The sequence below is a fragment of the Verticillium nonalfalfae genome (genome assembly GCF_003724135.2).
Source record: "Verticillium nonalfalfae strain VnAa140/NRRL 66861 chromosome Unknown scaffold_93, whole genome shotgun sequence".
NCBI lineage: Eukaryota > Fungi > Ascomycota > Sordariomycetes > Glomerellales > Plectosphaerellaceae > Verticillium > Verticillium nonalfalfae.
In genome coordinates, this window is record NW_021167318.1 from 53776 (window position 1) to 73166 (window position 19391).

The 19391-nt window shown below is 58.1% G+C and overlaps 6 protein-coding genes across 6 annotated transcripts; 2 read left to right on the forward strand and 4 right to left on the reverse strand.

Moving 5' to 3' along the window:
• Positions 1-62: 62 nt before the first annotated feature.
• Positions 63-2039, reverse strand: D7B24_009406 (uncharacterized protein; the record flags this gene model as incomplete). The annotated part of the gene is made up of 1 exon (XM_028643481.1): positions 63-2039. One exon carries the CDS (start codon positions 2037-2039, stop codon positions 63-65), a length of 1977 nt encoding a protein of 658 aa, XP_028492948.1.
• Positions 2040-3172: 1133 nt separating this feature from the next.
• D7B24_009407 (uncharacterized protein) lies at positions 3173-4132 on the reverse strand (the record flags this gene model as incomplete). The annotated part of the gene is made up of 1 exon (XM_028643482.1): positions 3173-4132. One exon carries the CDS (start codon positions 4130-4132, stop codon positions 3173-3175), a length of 960 nt encoding a protein of 319 aa, XP_028492949.1.
• A 2417-nt stretch (positions 4133-6549) lies between these two features.
• On the forward strand, positions 6550-8427 carry D7B24_009408 (uncharacterized protein; the record flags this gene model as incomplete). The annotated part of the gene is made up of 3 exons (XM_028643483.1): positions 6550-6870; positions 6920-8063; positions 8114-8427. 3 exons carry the CDS (start codon positions 6550-6552, stop codon positions 8425-8427), a joined length of 1779 nt encoding a protein of 592 aa, XP_028492950.1.
• A 295-nt stretch (positions 8428-8722) lies between these two features.
• D7B24_009409 (uncharacterized protein) lies at positions 8723-9753 on the reverse strand (the record flags this gene model as incomplete). The annotated part of the gene is made up of 3 exons (XM_028643484.1): positions 8723-8954; positions 9135-9688; positions 9736-9753. The coding sequence occupies 3 exons, from the start codon at positions 9751-9753 to the stop codon at positions 8723-8725; spliced, it is 804 nt and encodes a 267-aa protein (XP_028492951.1).
• A 1010-nt stretch (positions 9754-10763) lies between these two features.
• D7B24_009410 (uncharacterized protein) lies at positions 10764-11566 on the reverse strand (the record flags this gene model as incomplete). Its single annotated transcript, XM_028643485.1, has 2 exons — positions 10764-11221; positions 11302-11566. 2 exons carry the CDS (start codon positions 11564-11566, stop codon positions 10764-10766), a joined length of 723 nt encoding a protein of 240 aa, XP_028492952.1.
• Positions 11567-14962: 3396 nt separating this feature from the next.
• D7B24_009411 (uncharacterized protein) lies at positions 14963-18685 on the forward strand (the record flags this gene model as incomplete). The annotated part of the gene is made up of 1 exon (XM_028643486.1): positions 14963-18685. One exon carries the CDS (start codon positions 14963-14965, stop codon positions 18683-18685), a length of 3723 nt encoding a protein of 1240 aa, XP_028492953.1.
• Between the last annotated feature and the right edge of the window lie 706 nt (positions 18686-19391).

Sequence of the window (19391 nt, forward strand, 5' to 3'; positions counted from 1 at the left end):
CATGTGAAATTTCGTCTCAGTCATCCACTCCCCAGCTTCTCGTTGAAACAGGCATCTTCCTATCATGCCCTCGTCACCCGACACTCGCCCGCAGCCTCGGCATCGCCCCTCTCCGATGTCACCGTCAGTGTCACGACGCCCTCGCCCGCCGCGTCAGCGACGGCGCCAACGGCCACCTTGGCAATGCCCACCTTGCCCTCCTCCACGACGAGCAGCTCGTTCGGCACGGCCACCCGCCACCCCCGACCCTCGACCTGCGCCTCGAGACGGAAGAGATCAGCGCCCTCGCCCGTGTTCGTCACCTCAAACGAGCACGTGACGCCCTTCTCCGTCGGCTTGTTGTGCCGGAGGTCCGTCACGAGCCCCCTCCCGACCTCGACGCCGCGGCGCCCCGCATCGGCGGCCGCCGTCGCCCGGACGGCCACCGTATACGACAGCACGCCCGCCTCGCTGCGCTTCTTGTCGACGACGTACAAGTGGAGCCCGTTGGCGGCGTCGACGTGCTCGGCCTGGCTGCCGGAGCGCGTGCCCGCGTGGAACAGCGCGTCCGCGAGCTGGCGGTAGTCGCCAAGCGTGACGTACTGCGGCGTGCCGTCGGGGCGGACAAAGTCGACGAGCCGAATGTCCTGCGGGTTGGCGTCAATGGTCCACTGGAACGGCAGGCGGTCGCGCGTCTTGGTCTTGGAGAACATGACGCCCGCGTCCGACTGGAACGAGTCGGCGCCCATGCGGTCGACGACCTCGACTTCGTAGTGGTCGTATGGCCCGCCGTCGCAGAACGGCGTTGCTGTCGCGTTGCAGGCAGGCGTGCGGTCGCCGCCGTCCGCACCAAGGGAGATGCGCAGACCGATGAGCTCGCCGGGGCCAGGGTTGACGGAGCGGGCGGTGATGTCGGCGACGAGGAAGCCGCCGGATGCAATGAGGTCGGCACGCGACAAGATGCGCACCTCGTTCTCATCGGTGAGGCCGAGTTGCAGCTTGTCACGAACCGTGTGCAGTGAGCCGAGGGCCGCGCCCTGCAGGGCGGGCACCTGCCAGCGTGTGTGCGGACCACCGGGCCCGTTGAAGGAGCCGCGCGACATCATGGACCAGGGCCCTGTGTAAGCGCGCTGCGGCGGGTCAGAATAAGGGTTGTTGTAGTTGTCGGCAATAATCAGAAGGTGGGAGAGCTCGTGCGCATAGACGCCCATGCCGGAGGACTCGCCCTGTGTCGATGAGCCGGCACCGGCGTTGGGCCAGAGCGTAGCTGCTGCCGCCCAGGAGGTCCAGGGCACGTAGCGGGTGCGGGCGGCGTTGGATGTTGCGTTGTCAACAGGAGGTCCGAACTCGGGAGGAACATCTTCGGGTGACTCCCAGCGCATGGGACCAAATTCCTGCCACGTCGAGGACTCATCCTGGCCGGCCGATAGGATAAAGACCAGGTCGTAGCTGTCGACCGTCTCGTTACCAACATCGTTGCGCCAGGCGTTCAGCGCGTCGGTGCGAATATTGAGATTGCAACGAGGGCCAGCAGGACACTCTCCTGGGTTAAAGCGGTCGTCAATGCCGTACTGGTAGCTCAGAGCGGGTAGCTCGTACGCTCCAAAGACGGTCAGATCCACACCAAACCGACCGCCCGAGTCCTCCATCCAGTATTCATGAAGGGTGTGACGGTTGTTCAAGTCGGTGGGCTTGTTGAGGAGGTCGCGGTAAAACGCAGGGACATCCTTGCGTGCAAAGCTGGCGGCGGCGGGTTGTGGGTTGCCGAAAATGGTGGACCGCTCTGGCTGCGTAATGATGAAGGGCAGGTCTCGGTAGTCGACAGGAACGAGGGCAATGTTGAAGTTACGGATGGAGCCCTTCTGACTCGGATCCGACCAATTTGTCCCCGGCGGCGGTGTAAAGTCCTCCCAGACCATGTCATCGGGGTTGACCCAATTCTGGGGATCAATGACGGCGAAGGGGTCGCCAGGGGGAGTGCAGGGCACGGCAGAAGCCCGCAGCGCCAGGGCCAAGACGGCCGGGAGCGCCGAGCGGCGTGCGAAGGCGGTAGTCTTCATGCTGAGGACGGGAGCAAAGACCCTCAACCAGGCTGGCTAGGTCAAGTCGACAACTGAAGATGAAGGAGGCTCTGATGGCGGCGCAAAAAGCTGCGAGCCAGCCGGCCGTGGCGAGCACTTATACACATTTGCGTGAGCTATCGACCTGCCGTCTTGGTGGAACACAACGCAGCAGTCTACGCGGGGACCACCCCTCTCTCGATGTGCGGACACTGCGTTGCTGCATGAACTCGCAGGTACGTCGCGGATGTCTGTCGTCGACCCAGCGTCGGAGGATCGGCGGCGGAGAGGGCCCCATGCTGCTAACCCACCCGATAGCCGTTGATCGCATGCCACCTGCTGGATAGGGATCTAGCGGCCTAATGCTACTGGTGAGCATTGGCTGTTGGTGGCCCTGGAAGACCTTTTGAGAAGGTCGCACTCGAATTGAGGGGAACACCCGCCGTCGTACGACGAGGTCAATCTAGAGGCTGGAAAGAAATGACATCAACATTCGCGCGGCGCGCTGCCGGTGCTGCGACGATGTCCGGACAATAGTTGGAGAAATCGACACTAGGTGATCACAGTCGAACATGGATGCTGTCAACCACCACAGACGGTGCGTGCGGGTTCTGAGGGGTGCGTCGACTGCAGATCGGATTCGCGATACGGCCCTATCGGATTGTTCATGGACGGATCTAATTGAGGTCGAACTCATGGACCTGAATCCTGAATGGGTGCCGAGTCATGCGTCGTCGTCGTTCATCTGTTTTGTTTATCGCCGTCGATGCAAGTCGAGCGGGGTGGTGTAGAATACGTGATGAATTGAAAACCTATCGCAGCGGCTTTTCTCCGCCATGTCAACTGAACACAGGTCGAGATGTACTCGACCACACCCAGATCACCAAACCCTTGCTCAACCCAAGAAAAAAAAAAAAAAAACCCTCTCATCTTGTTAGCCAGTCACCACACCAAACGCCGAATCACCACATCTTCGCCTGAGCTCACCCACCCAACCCCACGGACCTCGGGCCGGGCGTGCCCACCCCAATACAACGCCGGCCAAGCTCACAAGCTGCATGTCTCCATTCGCCGACCCGTCTCGTTACCAGTCAATCGCTACGGCACTCCCCATCTAGCTCACGAGACATCGATTAATCGTTGAGGTTGTAGATCTTCTGAATGTCGTGGAGCACCGACTCAAAGTCAATCTTGAGGTCGTGCAGCAGGCCATCCTGGAAGCCAAAGACCCAGCCGTGGACGATGGGGTATTGGTTCTCCTTGTAGGACTGCTGGACGGCAGCGCTCTTGATGACGTTGCGGCACTGCTCGACAACGTTGAGCTCGACGAGGCGGTCGTAGCGCTTGGACTCGTCCTTAATCTGGTCGAGCTCGTTCTCATGCAGGCGGTAGACGTCGCGGATGTTTCGCAGCCAGGGGTTCAGGATGCCGAGGTCCTTGGGGGTCATGGCGGCCTTGACGCCGCCGCAGCCGTAGTGGCCGCAGACGATAATGTGCTTGACGTGCAGGTGGCGGACGGCGTAGTTGATGACGCTCATGACGTTGAGGTCAATGTTGCAGACGAGGTTGGCAATGTTGCGGTGGATGAAGGCCTCGCCGGGCTGCAGGCCCGTGATCTGCTCGGCGGGGATGCGCGAGTCGGCACAGCCGATCCAGAGGTATTCGGGCGTCTGACCGGCGGAGAGCTTGGTGAAGAACTCGGGGTCCTTCTTGGCCTGCTCGGCGGCCCAGATCTTGTTGTGCTCGAAGAGGCGGTCATGGGTCTGGGTGAGATACTTGGTGATGTCCTGCTCGGCCATTTTGGGCGGCTGCGCGTCGGTGTAGGAAAAATACGTGTTGGGTTTGGAGGAGAGCGTGGTGTTGTTGCTGTTGCTGGCCGCCGGTGGGTCGTCTTGCTTGGAGTTGGAGTTGGAGTTGGCGTTGGAGTGGTAGCTGCAGAAGCGAGGAAGGATGGCACGCTGGGGCAGGGTCACAGCCGTCGATGCTGACAGAGGGGGGAATGGAGCCGAAGCAGACAAAGATGATGAAGGTTGGAGGAGCAGGCGAGCAGTCAGATGTCGCAGGGACGAGGGGTTCGTTCGTGCTTTAAACATGGTGGTGTGGTGGGAAGGGACGTTTTAGGGTGGGTTGGGTGATATGGGGGGGGTACAACCAAGTGACGTGCCAAGGGGGAAATCGCGCAGGGAGGACCGACCGAGAGCCAATTGAGGGCGGCGCGAAGTGGGAGAGAAGAAGCTGTGCGAGCTGAGCTGGGCGAGTGAGCGATTGAGCTCTTTTGCGTCTTTGCGTCTTGCGTCTTGCGTCGGCGTTGGCGTCGGCGTCGGCAGCAGCTACGGGTGGAGGAGGAGCTGTCGTGATTTGTTGAGACGCGGCTGGCTTCACCCACGTCACAGCGTCAGGATAGCTCTTGTCTTGTCTTGACCCTGTCATCGCTAATCCCCCCCCCCCCCGGTACGTGATTCATTGCCGGCCACAAGAGGTCGACCTTAACAGCTGGCACGCGAAATTGGCGTGCCACCAAGATGGTATGGACCAGTAGTGGAGGGGCAGTGCAGGGGCCGATATTTCCGGCACTCGATTCTGTGAGCAAACGCCATGACCACCAGCTCCGGCGCTCTTGCTTCTGATGCCTCTTTCCCCCCACCTGCACTTGCACTGTTTCGCTGCCACCCCCGCGCACTTGTCCTCTGTTCATGGAAAGCATCGATCAAAAACAGAATTTTGCAAGAACAAGGCGCAACCCCTCTTTCCCTGCCTCATAAAAAGGCCCCTCTTCTGACTTGCCCTGGGACGAGTGCATGACAAGAGAGTTCATTGACTCACATGTCGAGGCACTTGACTCCCAGGGCTCGCTACATCTGTGCCGAAACAAAGGCCGCCATCATCGGCGTCCCACCACACCACTAGGCAAGCTAACAAGGCACACCTACATGTACCTTACCTCGCGCTGATAAGAAGGCCGAGCGAGAAAAACGGCCAACGGTGGGGATGTTCCACACGAACCCGTCAATTCCAAGATCGTCTACTGTACCATTGCGGCGCGCGCCCGCACGTCTCGCAAGACGACGGCCCCCTCGGACAAATGTTTCGAGCATCGACACGGCTGTCAAACAGGCCAAGCACAGCCAAGTGCTTGTCTGCGCCTCATTGTAGCTGGCCTGACCGACATTGTGATGCGTCCTTGGGATGATTGGCATCAAAGTGTTCCTTCTTCTCACGGCGTGGCCAAGGAGTATACGAACCCATGTTGAGAGAGACTGCCCACCGCCTATCCTCGGCATTTGACTGCGAGGCGCACCTGTACCTGGGAAAAGTCTGCCGACTAGACCCGCCGCGTCTTTTTTGTACCGAACCCAACATCTGTCCCCTTTCTCGGGCATACATGGCATTGCTCATTACTGAATCCAGCAATGGAGTGGCAGCAGCGGGGATAGCCTCGCCGATCACCGGAGGGCGGACCTGTCTCGGTTTTCGTACTGTGAACATCACATGAGTAGGTAGCTAGCTTGTCTCTTTTCCTTGATGGCCTGTGCGGGCCTGTCGTGACAGCAGGGCGATGCTCTCCAACACATCAAGCAGGCCTAACATCTCTACTTAAGATTTCCAACAAGACGAGATATTCAACATCTGGGACAATGCTGTAAGGGACCTGGAGATCACCCAACTAAGAGATGGTACCAGCAGGTGCCGTCCAATCAATCGGGCTGTCATGTCCGTGAAGGGAAATGGACCATGCGAATATCGTACGATTGATGCGTCGTCGGTAAGTGGGCCAACCTTCACGCAAAATTGTGTCAACGCGGGGGTTGATGACAGCTACAGACGGCTACAGACAGCTGCAGAACAGCTCCCAGGTGAATAGCACCACCACCCGAGCCTCAAACGAGAAGTGGCCACTAGACTAGGGTAGGTCGCCTGTGCAATTGTCGTAAGGCTATGGAAGATCGAAGGGCAAATGCTGAATGGACATCATTTTGGTTATAAGTGTATTCATCATGCGGGTATACTTTGAATGCACCATTCCTCGCTGGGGTTCGTGTGTCTCCTCGTTCTCGAAACTGGCAGTGTGCATCTGGCGATGAGGAGCTGGTGATAGTGCGCGAGTTGATGAGTCGACAGGTGAGCGTCGAGTGAGGGAGACTCGTTCGCCATCCGTGCTGCGGTGCGGTGGCTTGGGTAGCTCACGTTTTGTGGAGCCGTCATGATGGCTCATCGAAGACACAGTCCGATGCAGCCAATCAACCACACCATTTTCAGCCAAGACTGCTTGACCTGGCCATATCCGGGTTAGCGCCTCACAATGTCTACGCTCGAGCCAAACCTCCCTGAGAGCAACCATGCGGCAGGCACCTTGCAGTGTTGTTTTTATGCTACTGCCTTGGGAGTAGAATTAGATATATCGTCTTGTACTTAAGAGAAACCAGATTCCCCCGATTGCAATGGGCCTCCTACAAGAAGCTTCCAACAGCTTCCAATAGCAATTACTCGCACAAGGCGTCCGGCACGCAACATGGACGCTCCAGACCACACTCAGCGCCTCGATGACGATCCTGACGCCTTTGACAAATCAGCAGCACCGACCATGGTGCATTCACAGACACCTTCCGTCTCTTCCAATTCCCTGAATAAGAGGTCAATCGAAATGCATCAGGAGAAGGATTCCAGCTTCGCACCTCGGCGCTCGACAGAACTGGACGCGAAAACCGACGGCATCGTTGAGTCGTCAACGGCTGATACAACCCCAGACTCGGACGAGTATCCATCTGGCATCAACCTCGTCTTCATAGTCGTGGCCCTCATTCTCGCCATTTTTCTTGCCTCTCTCGATATGGTAGGAAATTCTCATCTATCGCTGCCGATGAGAAAAGCTGATCCTCTAGACCATCGTCGCTACCGCCATCCCCAAGATCACAGACGAATTTGGCGGCATTGAAGATGTCTCCTGGTATGGTTCCGCCTTCTTCATGGCCAACGGCGGTTTTCAGTCTTCGTGGGGCAAAGCCTACAAGTACTTCCCTCTCAAGTGGACATTCCTTGCTGCTGTCTTCGTCTTTGAGCTTGGCAGCCTCGTTTGTGGTGCCGCTCCCACCTCGACCGCCCTCATCATTGGCCGCGCCATAGCCGGCCTCGGTGCCGCTGGTCTCGGTACCGGCGCCTACACCATCATCGCGTTTGCCGCGCCGCCAGCGAAGCGCGCCATGTACACCGGCTTCGTCGGTGTGTCCTACGGTGTTGCTTCTGTGCTTGGTCCTCTTCTCGGTGGCCTGTTCTCCGATCACGCGACCTGGCGCTGGTGCTTCTACATGAATCTCCCCATCGGCGCAGTCTCGGTTCTCATCGTTGTGTTCTTCTTCCACGCCCCCGCCGCTGCTAGGCCTGTCGAAGCTACCTGGCGCGAAAAGATGCTGCAGATGGATCCCATTGGTGTAGCTCTGGTCATGGCCGCCATCATCTGCTACATCCTGTGTCTGCAGTATGCTGGACAGACCGAGGCTTGGAACAGCAGCGCGGTAATCGGTCTGCTCGTCGGGTTTGTTCTTCTGTATGTGGCATTCGCCGCGTGGGAATGCTCCCAAGGCGAGCGCGCCATGCTCGTACCGCGCCTGTTAAAGGTTCGCCCAGTCGGTGTCAGCTGTGCCTACACCTTCTTCTTCTCCGGATCGTACTTCCTCATCATCTACTACCTGCCCATCTATTTCCAGAGCGTCAATGGTGTTACCCCAACCATGTCGGGTGTCAGGAATCTGCCATTGATTATTGGAGTCACCCTCTCCATGATCATTTCCGGCTTCTTCATAACTCGCACGGGCATCGCTACCCCACTCAAGCTTGTTGGCGCCGCTATCACTGTCATCGCGACCGGTCTTCTGTACACCTTTGAGACGGACACAGATACGGGCAAGTGGATTGGGTACCAGCTGTTTGGCGGCATTGGCTGGGGTATCGCCTACCAGGTCCCCATTATCGTTGCCCAGAGCTATGCCGACCCTACCGACGTCTCGACCGTAACAGCCATGGTTCTTTGTGAGTTGTCCTTTTGAGATCTTTTGCGGCTACAAGAATTAACGGACTAGTCTTTATGAATCTCGGGGGTTCTTCGTTTGTCTCCGCTGGACAATGCGCCTTTGTCAACACGATGCTGCGATCTTTGCCGAACACCGCACCCAACGTCGATCCTGCAACTGTCGTGGCCACCGGCGCCACAGAAATTCGACGAGTCTTTTCATCTGATGAGATCCCCGGTATCTTGGATGCCTACATGGCTGGAATCAAGGTCGCCATTGCGATCGCTATTGGTGCTACGGGGCTTGCTCTGCTGACGAGCTCGCTGAGTCGGTGGGAGAAGTTGAATGCGGAGAAGGCGAAGGAAGCAGGTGCCGCTGCATGAGTTGGTCTAAACGGTTTGCATCTGATGATACCCACTTTCAGCCTTCTTTTTTTCTTTCTAGACCTAGCCTTGTTTATAGCAGCTTGTCTATCGATTTGGGACTACTAAGGTTGAATAATTATAGCTTGCTTTTGCGGTTCCTCAAGTCAGGCGTTCAGCTCTCTAGTCATTGTGCCAGCTGTTCACATCAGTATCGTGCGGCTATGACTGTTACATTTCGTTCGATCTTCTAGTCATCATACATGTTCGTTAGGCTTGTTATTTTCAGTATCTTCCGCAATTGACGGTTTTTTTTTTAGCAAAGCGAAGTGCCTGGCCCAGCCGCCGCATCAAACGTGTCGATGAACGGGTCTTCCACATCCCTGACGGTACTGTAGCGGCCCTCTTGTGTTACGGGCTTGGAAGACGAAGACACACTCGACCCCCTGCGCCGAAAAGGCGCGACAAGTATCTCACGGCGCTCCTTTGCGTCCCCAGCTTCCTCAGGCTTTTCGTCAGTGTCGATATGACCGAGACTGTCCTCGCACCTGCGCACACAAGTTAAGTCACATTCTTGCAGGGGCCCGCCAGTTCTCTCCTCTGCATGTGCACCCGAATAGAGGCGCCGAGGGGGGGGATTCTCCTCCTGCGTTTTGTCCTTGTCGTCTGAATCTGCTGATGCCGTTCGACCTTTGGCGCTCGGATTGCGTGAAGCAAGCTGCTCGGACCTGTGAAGCGAAGCGCAGTTCTCGACTGTGCAGACTGTCGAGGAACAGCGACGCAGAGACGGAGTGGGCGCCGCTGCCGTGCTGCGAGGACGGAGATGTTCATCAGAAGCTCCGTCACTGACACCAACGCCGTGGAGGCGCGGTGATCGAGCCTTGTCGCGACCGAGACCGGGGACGAGACATGGCGGGTCGAGGTGCATCGACGAAGAGACGATGACCGGTCTTGCCACGCCGGCCACCGAGGTTGTGAGACTGTCGTCTTCGTATTTGGATGCTGTACTCGGGGTCGCGAAGGCGTCGGGCGCGACTCCGACCTCGGATGCTACGCTTGGTGTAGCTACCGAACTCACGGGGGTCGTCGCGCTGCTGGGGCTGAACGGGAGTGCCACGGGGTCGAGGGCAGGCGTCTCGGAGGCGTCGCCCGCGTGCTGTCGCCGGGGATAGTGGAGGGGGACGGGAAGCTGGTACTGGAAGAGGGGGTAGAAGTCGCCGTCTTGCACGGGGCCGGCTTCTTCCGGGGTGTACCTGGCCGGCTGCTTCCTTTTGCGCTTCGCCTATCCGTGTTAATTTGGGACAAGATGGTCATGGTCAATTGACATACGTTAGATCTATTCGTCATGACTTATACTTCGATGAGACAGTATCCAGTGTACAGATCGAAACCACAGAGCCAAGGTTCAGACAACGGTTTGCACAGCAGTGGAATCTCGCGATGCGGATGCTGATGATGAATGAGATACGGGAAAGATCCCAAAGGTGCAGAGCAGGCGTCCAGCGCACGATACTCTATTTATTGACTTGGAAAATGTTGATACGAACCCTGAAGATCGAACCTTGGAAGGCTTAAACCTTCTGAGCCACACCTTTCTCCGATACTCTCCTAATCAGGGAGCCTAAATACATGGACCCCAATGGAGTGTTTGATTCAGCCCTGATGTCCAATCCCGTAACAAAGTCGTGCTGAAGCAAGATTTCTGTATAGCTGCTCGCAACTCATGCTAGCACCTAGAAATGATTCGTTCGGCGCGACGGTTTGCTGCCACTATGTTGAGTTTCGAACCTTCAACCAAACTTTCAGCCGGCCTGTCCCATGGCTCAGGAACCCTGCAGACCGGCTCGTGCCGAGCCGTTGCCTTGAGCCCGACAAGAGAGTTGAGATGCTGCAGGGCTGAGCCAAAAATGCGCTGCAGAACGAGCCTCCTGGCCAGGGCCGGCATCAATGTTCGATGAAACTTGTCCTGTGCAGAAATGCTACGGGACTACGGTGGCAACATGGCCCATGCTCGTTGTGAATTTCAAGTCGGGCTCATAACGAGCACGCCTACTCACCATAGCCTCAATATGCTCAACGATCGAATCACAGTATTTCGTCACACCGCGTATGGATTCTCAGATGTAGCCAGACAACGAGAGCGCCAGCCAGGGCCGGATTCATCCATCTATTGACCGTCTATCTCTAGCCACTCATGTGAGAGACCCTCTAGCAACACGCCACACAAGGCACTGGTATACTATGTCCAAGGCAAACGACTCTCCTTAAAATACTGTCACGCGGGCGCCTCTACCCTCCTGGCCAAGAGCGTCTACTCACTCAGGCTACGTGGGGCCACGCTCAGCAAGCCTCAGGCCTCAGTTCTTCTTCCCAGCTTTAGCCTCCAGCCTCTGCACGGTAGCAATAGCCCTCGTCGAGGCGACGGCGCTGCGCAGGATGAGAGTCAGGGGGATGAAGAACCAAAAGGCGTTGAGGAAGACGTAGTAGCCCCAGTAGTAGTAGTTCTCGGGGCGGGAGTAGTCGCGGCCCCACACGACATTGTCGTACTCAAAGGTGGCGTAGTAGAGGATGACGCCGTAGAGCTGGCCGAGGCTGATGATGCCCTGCAGGCTGTGGCGGGCCGGGTGGCGGAGGACGATGGCGGCGGCGCAGAGGAAGCACATGGGGCCCCAGACGAACGCCGTGACCGTCTCCATGCAGACGACGAACGAGTCCTGCGTCAGGTAGCGCGAGTCGGACAGGGCGTACTCCTTCCAGAGCTGGCCGAGGACGGTGAGGCTGGGACCCATGCGGGCCGAGTGGATGGAGAAGTAACCTACATCGATGGAGGTGGGCAGTGAGAAAAGTGAACTTTCACGAGTGAGGCGTCATGAAGGAGGTAGGGGCTTCACATACCTTCGAGGCCGAGGTGGATCGAGCCTGAGACGATGAACCACATGGCCGTGGAGACGTCGCCCGTGGACAGGTTCGGCCGCAGGCGACGAATGAGCAGGAGCGTGGGCAGGAGAATGGCGACGCAGGTCGATGCGAAGATGGTGAGAATGGTCAGGGTGGACATGGTGTTCTCGACGTAGTCATTGACGATGGCATCGAGGGGGTGGAAGGGGTGGATGGGCAGACCAAGGGCCGAGGCCACGGTTGAGTCGTTGAGGCTGGCCATGATGGCGTCTTGGGCCCAAGATGACGAGGACGGAGACGAGGAGGTTGTTTGAGGGGAAGGCTAACCAAGTACCAAGATATGTCGAGAGAGCTGGGTTGGTGGTTTGAGGAGGCGGGCCGCGGCTGAGGAAAGGGCAGTCGAAGATGGCCTTTGAGGGGGGGGGGGAGAAGGCTACAGAGACCAGACGAGGCGACCTAAAAGTACTTGGGTTTGAATTGAAACCCCTCCTCTATGCAGGTACACGTGCAGAGGAGTAGCCTTGGTCGATCCATCTATCGACCTACCTTGCCTACCTCTCAGCAATTCCTTGCCTACCTAGGAATCTGGGTCAGGGGTTACGTTCTACTGGGGCTGAGCAGGAGGGTTCGTTGGGTGATGTGGGTTCGAGATTGAGGTACTGGGTACGAATGCGAGAGGACCCCAGCACGCGCCCCAGCACGCGCCCTAGCACGCGCCCCAGCAATCCGGGCGATATGACCCCTGCTTCACAGCATGGTGCCTTCCCACAACAACGCTAAGCCACGGGGCATCGCCGCGCCTGTTTGTTCACTGGGGCAGGCAATGGGCCCTCTGGGAGTCCTCTGGGGGGGGGGGGGGACACGAGCAAAGAAGGAGACGCCAAGTGCCAATTGGGCGCCCCTAAATGCCTTGGCACCATCATAAGGCACAGCACAGATCGTTCGTTATGTACAAGATTCGCCATAGCACCCGCGGGGGAAAGAGACTTCGGGGAGGGGGATGTGCGAGGGCGTGGAGATGAGGCTCAGCAGTGGGCAAATGACATGGGCGGATTTCGACAGACGAATTTTCGACAGCTTTGCACAACTTTATGCTTTTCTTGCTTCGGCCTTCTGGCATACTAACTAGTCTGACCTATGAATTAAAGTACAAAGAACCCAAATTACGTTAGGTAACGAAGACGTCTCCTAGAACGACTTGAGAAACATTTTCTTAGACTTTTAGAAATTCAATCCTTCCTTTGGCCTTTCAGTAGTAACTCAGTTTCATGTGATGCAACCTTATCGAAGCATCGCGCAAGTACTGTGTACTTCTGACCTTGCGAGCGTGCGCCGAGGAGGCGATCGAGGGCGTCGGGCTTGGTGTGGCTTCGAGCACTAGCCTTGACCTATCTTCATTTTGCGTCGTCATGGCAGGGGGTTTGCGATGATGGCTCTGGTACCTCCATCTCTCCTCGCCCTTCATTCTGCCCTTCCTTATGGGTCGGCTGAGCTAGCACTACCGAGCACAGCTGAGCGACTGTGACTACCTTACCTTGGGTAGCGAACTGATGAAGCGAGTCAAGCAACGCGCCTCGTCTGATCACGATGCTTGCACTTCGGACGATTGGCTCGTAGAGCGCGACGCCAGGACGGCCTTTGCAGCTGGTGCACAGGTCTCCAAGTGAGCGGCGCTCCCTAACGCTATGAATAGCATCATGGCACTCATTGCTGTGCAGCGATCTGACGGTCAGTCAGCACAAGACCGGCAGCTGCCAGAGATGGCAGTCGTGGCGTGTCCCTGTGTCAGGGCGCGACGTGTCAACGGCCTGTCTTTGTTGCGGATTCGTCTGGTCTGGTCTTTGTTGGGGGCATGGGCTCTCGGGTGTTCCTAGCGTGAAATGAGACGACAAAAAAGAAGCCGTTGTCAGAGACGAAGAAGTAATCTAATTTCTTTCATCCCAGGCTGGCTCGGCTTGAGGGAGCTCAAGGGATACCGACACCAGCAAGGCGAGGAGGACAGGAGCATTTACCCCAAGGGACCACCACCACACTGTCTACTTTGGGCGAAACCTTGGTCGGTGGCCCCATTTTGCAGCCAGGGTGTCGAGAAAAAAAAACCTGCCCTGTCAACCGGAGGTGAGGGAAAAAAAAAAAAAAAGAGGCAAGACGATGGCTTCGCTTCCGACGTGCCAGCATGCTTGCGGGGGGCCTGATTCACTGGGACGGATCGATTTGAGAGCGCGTTGCACGCAACGAAGCGGCAGAAGATGTGCCCAGATACCAGACACGGCGCCCGCGCACGCGAGATTGTGAGCGCTGTCTCGCTTGTTGTGGCCAGAGAATACAGTGCGGACCTCCGGCGGTACGAAAAATGGGGGACTCCGCCAAGGGCGAGACTCGACGAAACCGTTGCGTACCTAGGTACCTCACCTCACGATGGGCATGGTACAGTGCAGGCTCCATGCAAAGCCGCCTCTTCATGGGTCGGCAAACCAAGGTCGATGTCTTGCTTCCTGCTTCAGAGTTGGATGAGGTCACTTTGAGTTCCTCGGCGCCCGCGCGCGCGCGCGCCTCTACCGCCAAGCTACCGAATTCCAGGGAGCGTCTGTGCCCCTGACAGTGCGGGCCGCTGTCTTATCGTGTGCTCTGCCCTCTTGTCGTGGACACGCTGACTGCAGCGCTGGCCAGACTGTGACGAGACGGACGGCGAGATGAGCGAGTGAGTCGGCCATGGCCTCAAGAGACACGCAATCATTCTCGCGATCCGCCTTCAGAGGTCAATCTCGAGAAACCTCGGCAGGTATTTAGGCACCTCAGGTTGGTAGGCAAGGTACCTAGGTACCTATATGTAGGTTGGTAGGTAAAGCAGGTAGGTAAGTCAAGTAAGGTGAGTACATGTAGGTAGGTAGGTAGGTAGGTAGGTAGGTAGGTAGGTAGGTAGGTAGGTAGAGGTACGTACCGGCCCGTCTCCAATTCCTCGAGCGCGGCAAGTGGACCCAAAGCTTCGCATTCGGCCAGCCAAGCACGAGGGAGAGCAGAGACCAAGGCACTGCAGAATGCGCCTGCCTCCGTTGGACGCATGCTACAGCGTCGCATTGGAGCAGAGGCAGGAGGACCCCGTGGAGCATGCACCTGCAATCGGCACCAGTGCCAGTGCCTCCCTGAGGTTCAAGGTAGGGTACCCTAGGTAGGTAGGTGAGGTAAGTAGGTAGGTAGGCAAGGTGAGGTGAGGATGGTCCTTCAAAATTGCTACACCATCCTCCCTCCGTCATACTATCACACGTTTCTCCCTCGCCTGACAAACACGACTCAAGACTCCTGGTTCCTGGCTCCGGGCTCCTGACACTCAATACCCGACTACGGCGACCTCGCCATCGTCTTCACCCCCACCGCTCGCCCATCCATGCGGAGCCCCTCCACCGCACCTCGCCTCGCCGCGCCACAATCACCCGCCGACCGCGTCGTCCCGAGAAATGCGTGTGCCTGCGACTGCGAGGACATGACACCATCGCGGCCGCGTACATAGCATACGACAGCGCCAGCGGCGACTGACGACCTCTGCCGACGACAACCTCTCGTCGTCCTGCTCTGCAACTGCGAGTCACATTCCCGAGCGCCTGACTGACGGTCCGATCGATCGACTGAGCGACGCCTTCGGGGCTTCCCTCGACAAGCCATGTTGTCCCATCTTCGCTTCCACCGACGCGGCCCCTCGAACCCCTCGTCTCCCAACCCTGACCAGGCGGCGGCCCCTTCTCCCTGGGAGCACTCCCCCTCCAACGCGCAACCTCCCTTCCTCCAGCAAGATGTGCCCTCAAATGACGCCCGCTCCCCGTCTGTCGCCGTCTCGTCGCCTGTTCTGCCCCCCACACTGCCCCCCATCACCCGCGTCACCTCGTCCGAAGCCGAATCCCAGCTCGACTACATTCCAGCCCCCGATCCAAAGGTGTCCCTGTCCCGCCAATCGGTCAAGTCCCCCTTCAATGACGAGTCTGGCTTTATGGGCGGCGTAGCGTTGCAAAAATATCGCCGCGAACAACAGCAGCAGCTGCTGCAGGAACAACAACACCAACACCAGCAACAGCAACAGCAGCAACAAGCACTACAACCGCAGACCACGAGGAAGCCAGACACCCTCAACGTGTACTCGCACACACTCGCGCCGACATCACCAAGTGCTGTACCTGTCCCTCCCGGAACCGCACAAGAATCTCGCCCAGGACTTCCGGCGTTACAGACACAACCCCAGAATCAAGCCATCTCCGGTCGACGCCCGCCCGCCCCAAGGCTCGCCACCGAGCCGAGCCCCGTGGCTGCCCCCAACAACGATATCGAGGTATCCAAGGGCAGGAGAGCCTTGCCGTTCCTCAAAAACCCCATGTCGACCCTATTGATGCGTCGGAGCAAGACGAACCACAACGCGCCCGAAGTCACGCCTCTTCCTCTGAACGAGAACTTCCGTCAGCCTTCCTATGACCCCCGCATCAGAGGTACGCGTGTTCACGACTTCAGCGCGCCCCGCTCGACGCGCAGACCCGTGCCTTCGCCCTTGCCCGATCAGATCGATGGAGAGGACCAGGCAGGTCTCTTCAAAACGTCGTCGAGAGACGGCTCGCGTGACCTCTTGACCCAGGGCAGGCACAAAAGTAATGCTTCCGACTCCGGTCAGTCCGGGTCGTTTGGAACCGCTTCACAACTGCTTCCCGACGCCGGCAGCATCGCCTCGAATAAGACAAGGAGCAGCTCCAACCTCGACAGGAAGCCCCTGCCTGAGCCACCAAGCGTGCCAGAGGAGAACATTCCTCCCTCTGTTCGCTCCACCTCATCAGCTTCCAGGGTAGCCCCGAACGAGGCTGTGGCCGTACTGAGAGCTTCAGCTCCGTCCACGAGAACCAATCGATCCCGCAATGCATCCATTGGTGCACTTTCTGGCAAAGATGTTCTATCTTCTGTACCCCGCCATATGAAGAGCACATCCTCCAGGTTCAGCTTTGATATGGTTGGTGCAGCCAAGCAGGAAAAGCTGCTGGAGGAGAGGCATCGACAGCGCGAATTGGAAAAGAAGACGAACGAGCCCGAGTCTGATACGATCCGCGACTCGAGATTTGATGACTTCGACGAGGATGGCTTCGACTATGATGCCATGATGGAAGACGATGGTCTTGAGGAGCCGATCCCAATGGCTGACGATGACTATGGCTATGATGACGGGTTCGAAGAACCCATCCCCATGTCTCACGACGATTACGATGATGGCTTCGAAGAGCGCATTCCCATCAAGTCGGACGAATACGATGTCGAAGAAGAGCCTGTTCCCGTGACCGACGATGACTACGACGAGGATGAGGAGCCCTTTCCCTACGAGAACCTCCTAAGCAGCAAGCTACCAGCAGAGGCCCTGCCTGTCGCCGAGGCCGATACCGCAAAGGACCCTGACGATGACCAAGAGAATTTCGCCGGCTTTGTTTTCCAACGCTCCAATCCGACTTCCGAGCTTGCCACCCCTCGAAGCGCGGGGTTACTTGTCACCCCGCGGGATGCAGATGGCAAGGTCATTGGATTCGCCATGTCGAGTACGCCCGGGCTGCCAGCCACCGTATCCCCAGAACTTCCCGCCGAATCGTCTCTGCCATTGGATGGCGACCACGATGTGGCCGGCCTTGGAATCCGAGGTCTCAATCTGGCCGACCACACCGACTCCATGGCAGTGGAGCAGACCACCGTTCCGGAGCACACTGCGACAGCCGATGAGCCAACACTGGCAGGTCCACCAGCAAGAAAGGATGATCTGTACTTCGATGGTGGGCTGCTGGATGAGATGGAATTTGCGGGCGAAGGCGATGGCTCGACGTTTGATGAATCCATCTTTGATATGATCGACACGGATAAGTACGGACGTCCGATCCCAGGCGCATTTGCCGCCGCTCAGGCATCCCGACAGGCCTCACACGCGGCAGTCGAGGCAGCGGCGGCGGAGGAGCAGAGCAAACGCGTCTCGGACAGCACCTCCCGACTCTCGGCACTTTCCGGAGCGGACCCGTCCACGGCGCATACGTCTCTGAGCGTCGGCGTGCGGCACTTGTCTGGTGCCAGCCACGAGGGCGAGGGGCTGCCGTCCGACAGAGCCTCGGCACGGACGATCCCTGGCCCCGAGCAAGACAAGATGGCCGTCTACCAAGCAGCTCTGGCCGCTGCGGCAAATGAAGCGGCGGCGAACGGCAAGTTCCGGAGGGACTCATCCCCTCCGCCAAGCGAGATCATGTCGGCCGGTCCAGAGCTCTCCCAAGATTTCACGGACGACTCTCACCTGGACACAGTCTCGTTCGACGATTACGAAGACGATTATGCACAGGACATGGACGGGTATGATTTTGACGACGACGCTATCATTGCCGAGGCCAACGCAGATGCACTCGCCAATGACGGCGACGGCTGGTACGGATCCGAGTTTGGCTTTTACTCTGCCCCAGGCCCCCAACGTCACAGCCGGGATAATTCCGACGAAAAGACGTTTGAATACTCCAACGGGGGCTTCTTTGGACCCTCAGGCGTCAACAGGTCCAAGTCGGGACGTGTTGTGTCCCGCGAGCCCAATCTGACACCGATTACGGAACGTTCAGAGTACTCTAACCGCAACTCGATCATGAGCCTTGCCGTGCCGCCCCTGGGCTCCGGCCCATCCAGTCTTGCGAGTCCTGGCCTGGCTCAACTGGCCATGATGGCCGACGGCGACGACAACATGAACCTGTCGGCGCTGTTGCGACTGCGATCCAGGGCGTGGGGTGGGTCGCAGATCAGTCTCAACTCGAGCCGCGAGGGATCACCAATGTCGGAGCGCGGAGACGGTGCGAGCTCGCCGTGGGGGTCGATACCGCCAAACAGTTTTCTCAGCCATTACGGACACGGGCGCAAGAACTCATCCTTCTCCATGCGCAGTCGCGACGTGGACTCGTCCGAAGCCGGCAGTGCGTCTGGCTCGCCCACACTGACCATGTCGATCCCCATGATGAGCTCGCCGCCCCCGCCGCTCCCGTCCATGATCCCCACGAGCCCGCTCAGCTTCTCGGCGTCGAACAATGCGCCATCGTACCTGTCGTTCCACGAGCCGGTGCTGCCATCCATTGAACAGGATGGCGAGTCCTCTACGTTCAGCAACACGGCGAGTCCTGAGTTCCAGAGCCCCGACTTGTCGCACCCGAATCTCTCTTCGCCGCCGTCGAATGCGTCGTCATCGCGTAGACCAGGACTGGGCCACAAGCACAAGAGCTCGGCCGACAGCATCTCCTATATCAAAGAGGAGGATCGAGGCGAGTCGCGGTGGATCTTGGAGAGGCGCTACACGGCCGAAACGGGGCAGGTCGAGGTGGAACGCGAAGTCCTCGAGAAGGGGCGTATCTGAGAAGAGAGACGTGGGCTGCCTCGGCGTACCGGAGAGTCCATTCATTAGGGTATTCTTGGCCTGGCGAAGCCCATGAGCCGGCTCGTGGAAGCTGTCGCATTAGTGGGATTGGGAAGGAGTTTTGTCTTTGGAAAATTTGGAAGAAAAAGGCTGACGAGGCTTGATGCACAGCATGGCGTGGCGAGCGTGCGAATACCCCGTGAACCTCTCAGCAGCACTTGGAGTTTGGACAACATGGATCAATTGGCTACATATACATACATATACACCGTTGGGGAGGGGCTAACGAATCAGCATAGACTTGGGGCGCAAGCAATGGAAATGCACGATTCGAGTGCTGCACACGATCAGTCATCTTTCTGGAATCTCACTGCCATGTACGTGCTGAAAGAGGCGAACCAACAACAGGACACGATGGACATTCATTTGTCGATGACAGGGCTGCGCATGAAGGGGCCATCGGGTCCCCGGCGCAGTCACGCGGACGCGTCTCGAGGTTCGGTCGTCTCGGAAATCTGCCCAGGGCTGCCAAACTGGGCAAATTCGGTAGTTGAGCCTCCGAAAGCCCACTTCACGACGACCCCGCGACGACCCCCCGGACCTGGCTCGAAGCGGCGCGCAACCACAGATCCGCGGCTCGGATGGTTACGCCGCTGCTGCCGACACGCGAGCTTTGGGTCGACCCCTCGGTCGGGGTCTGGCGTTT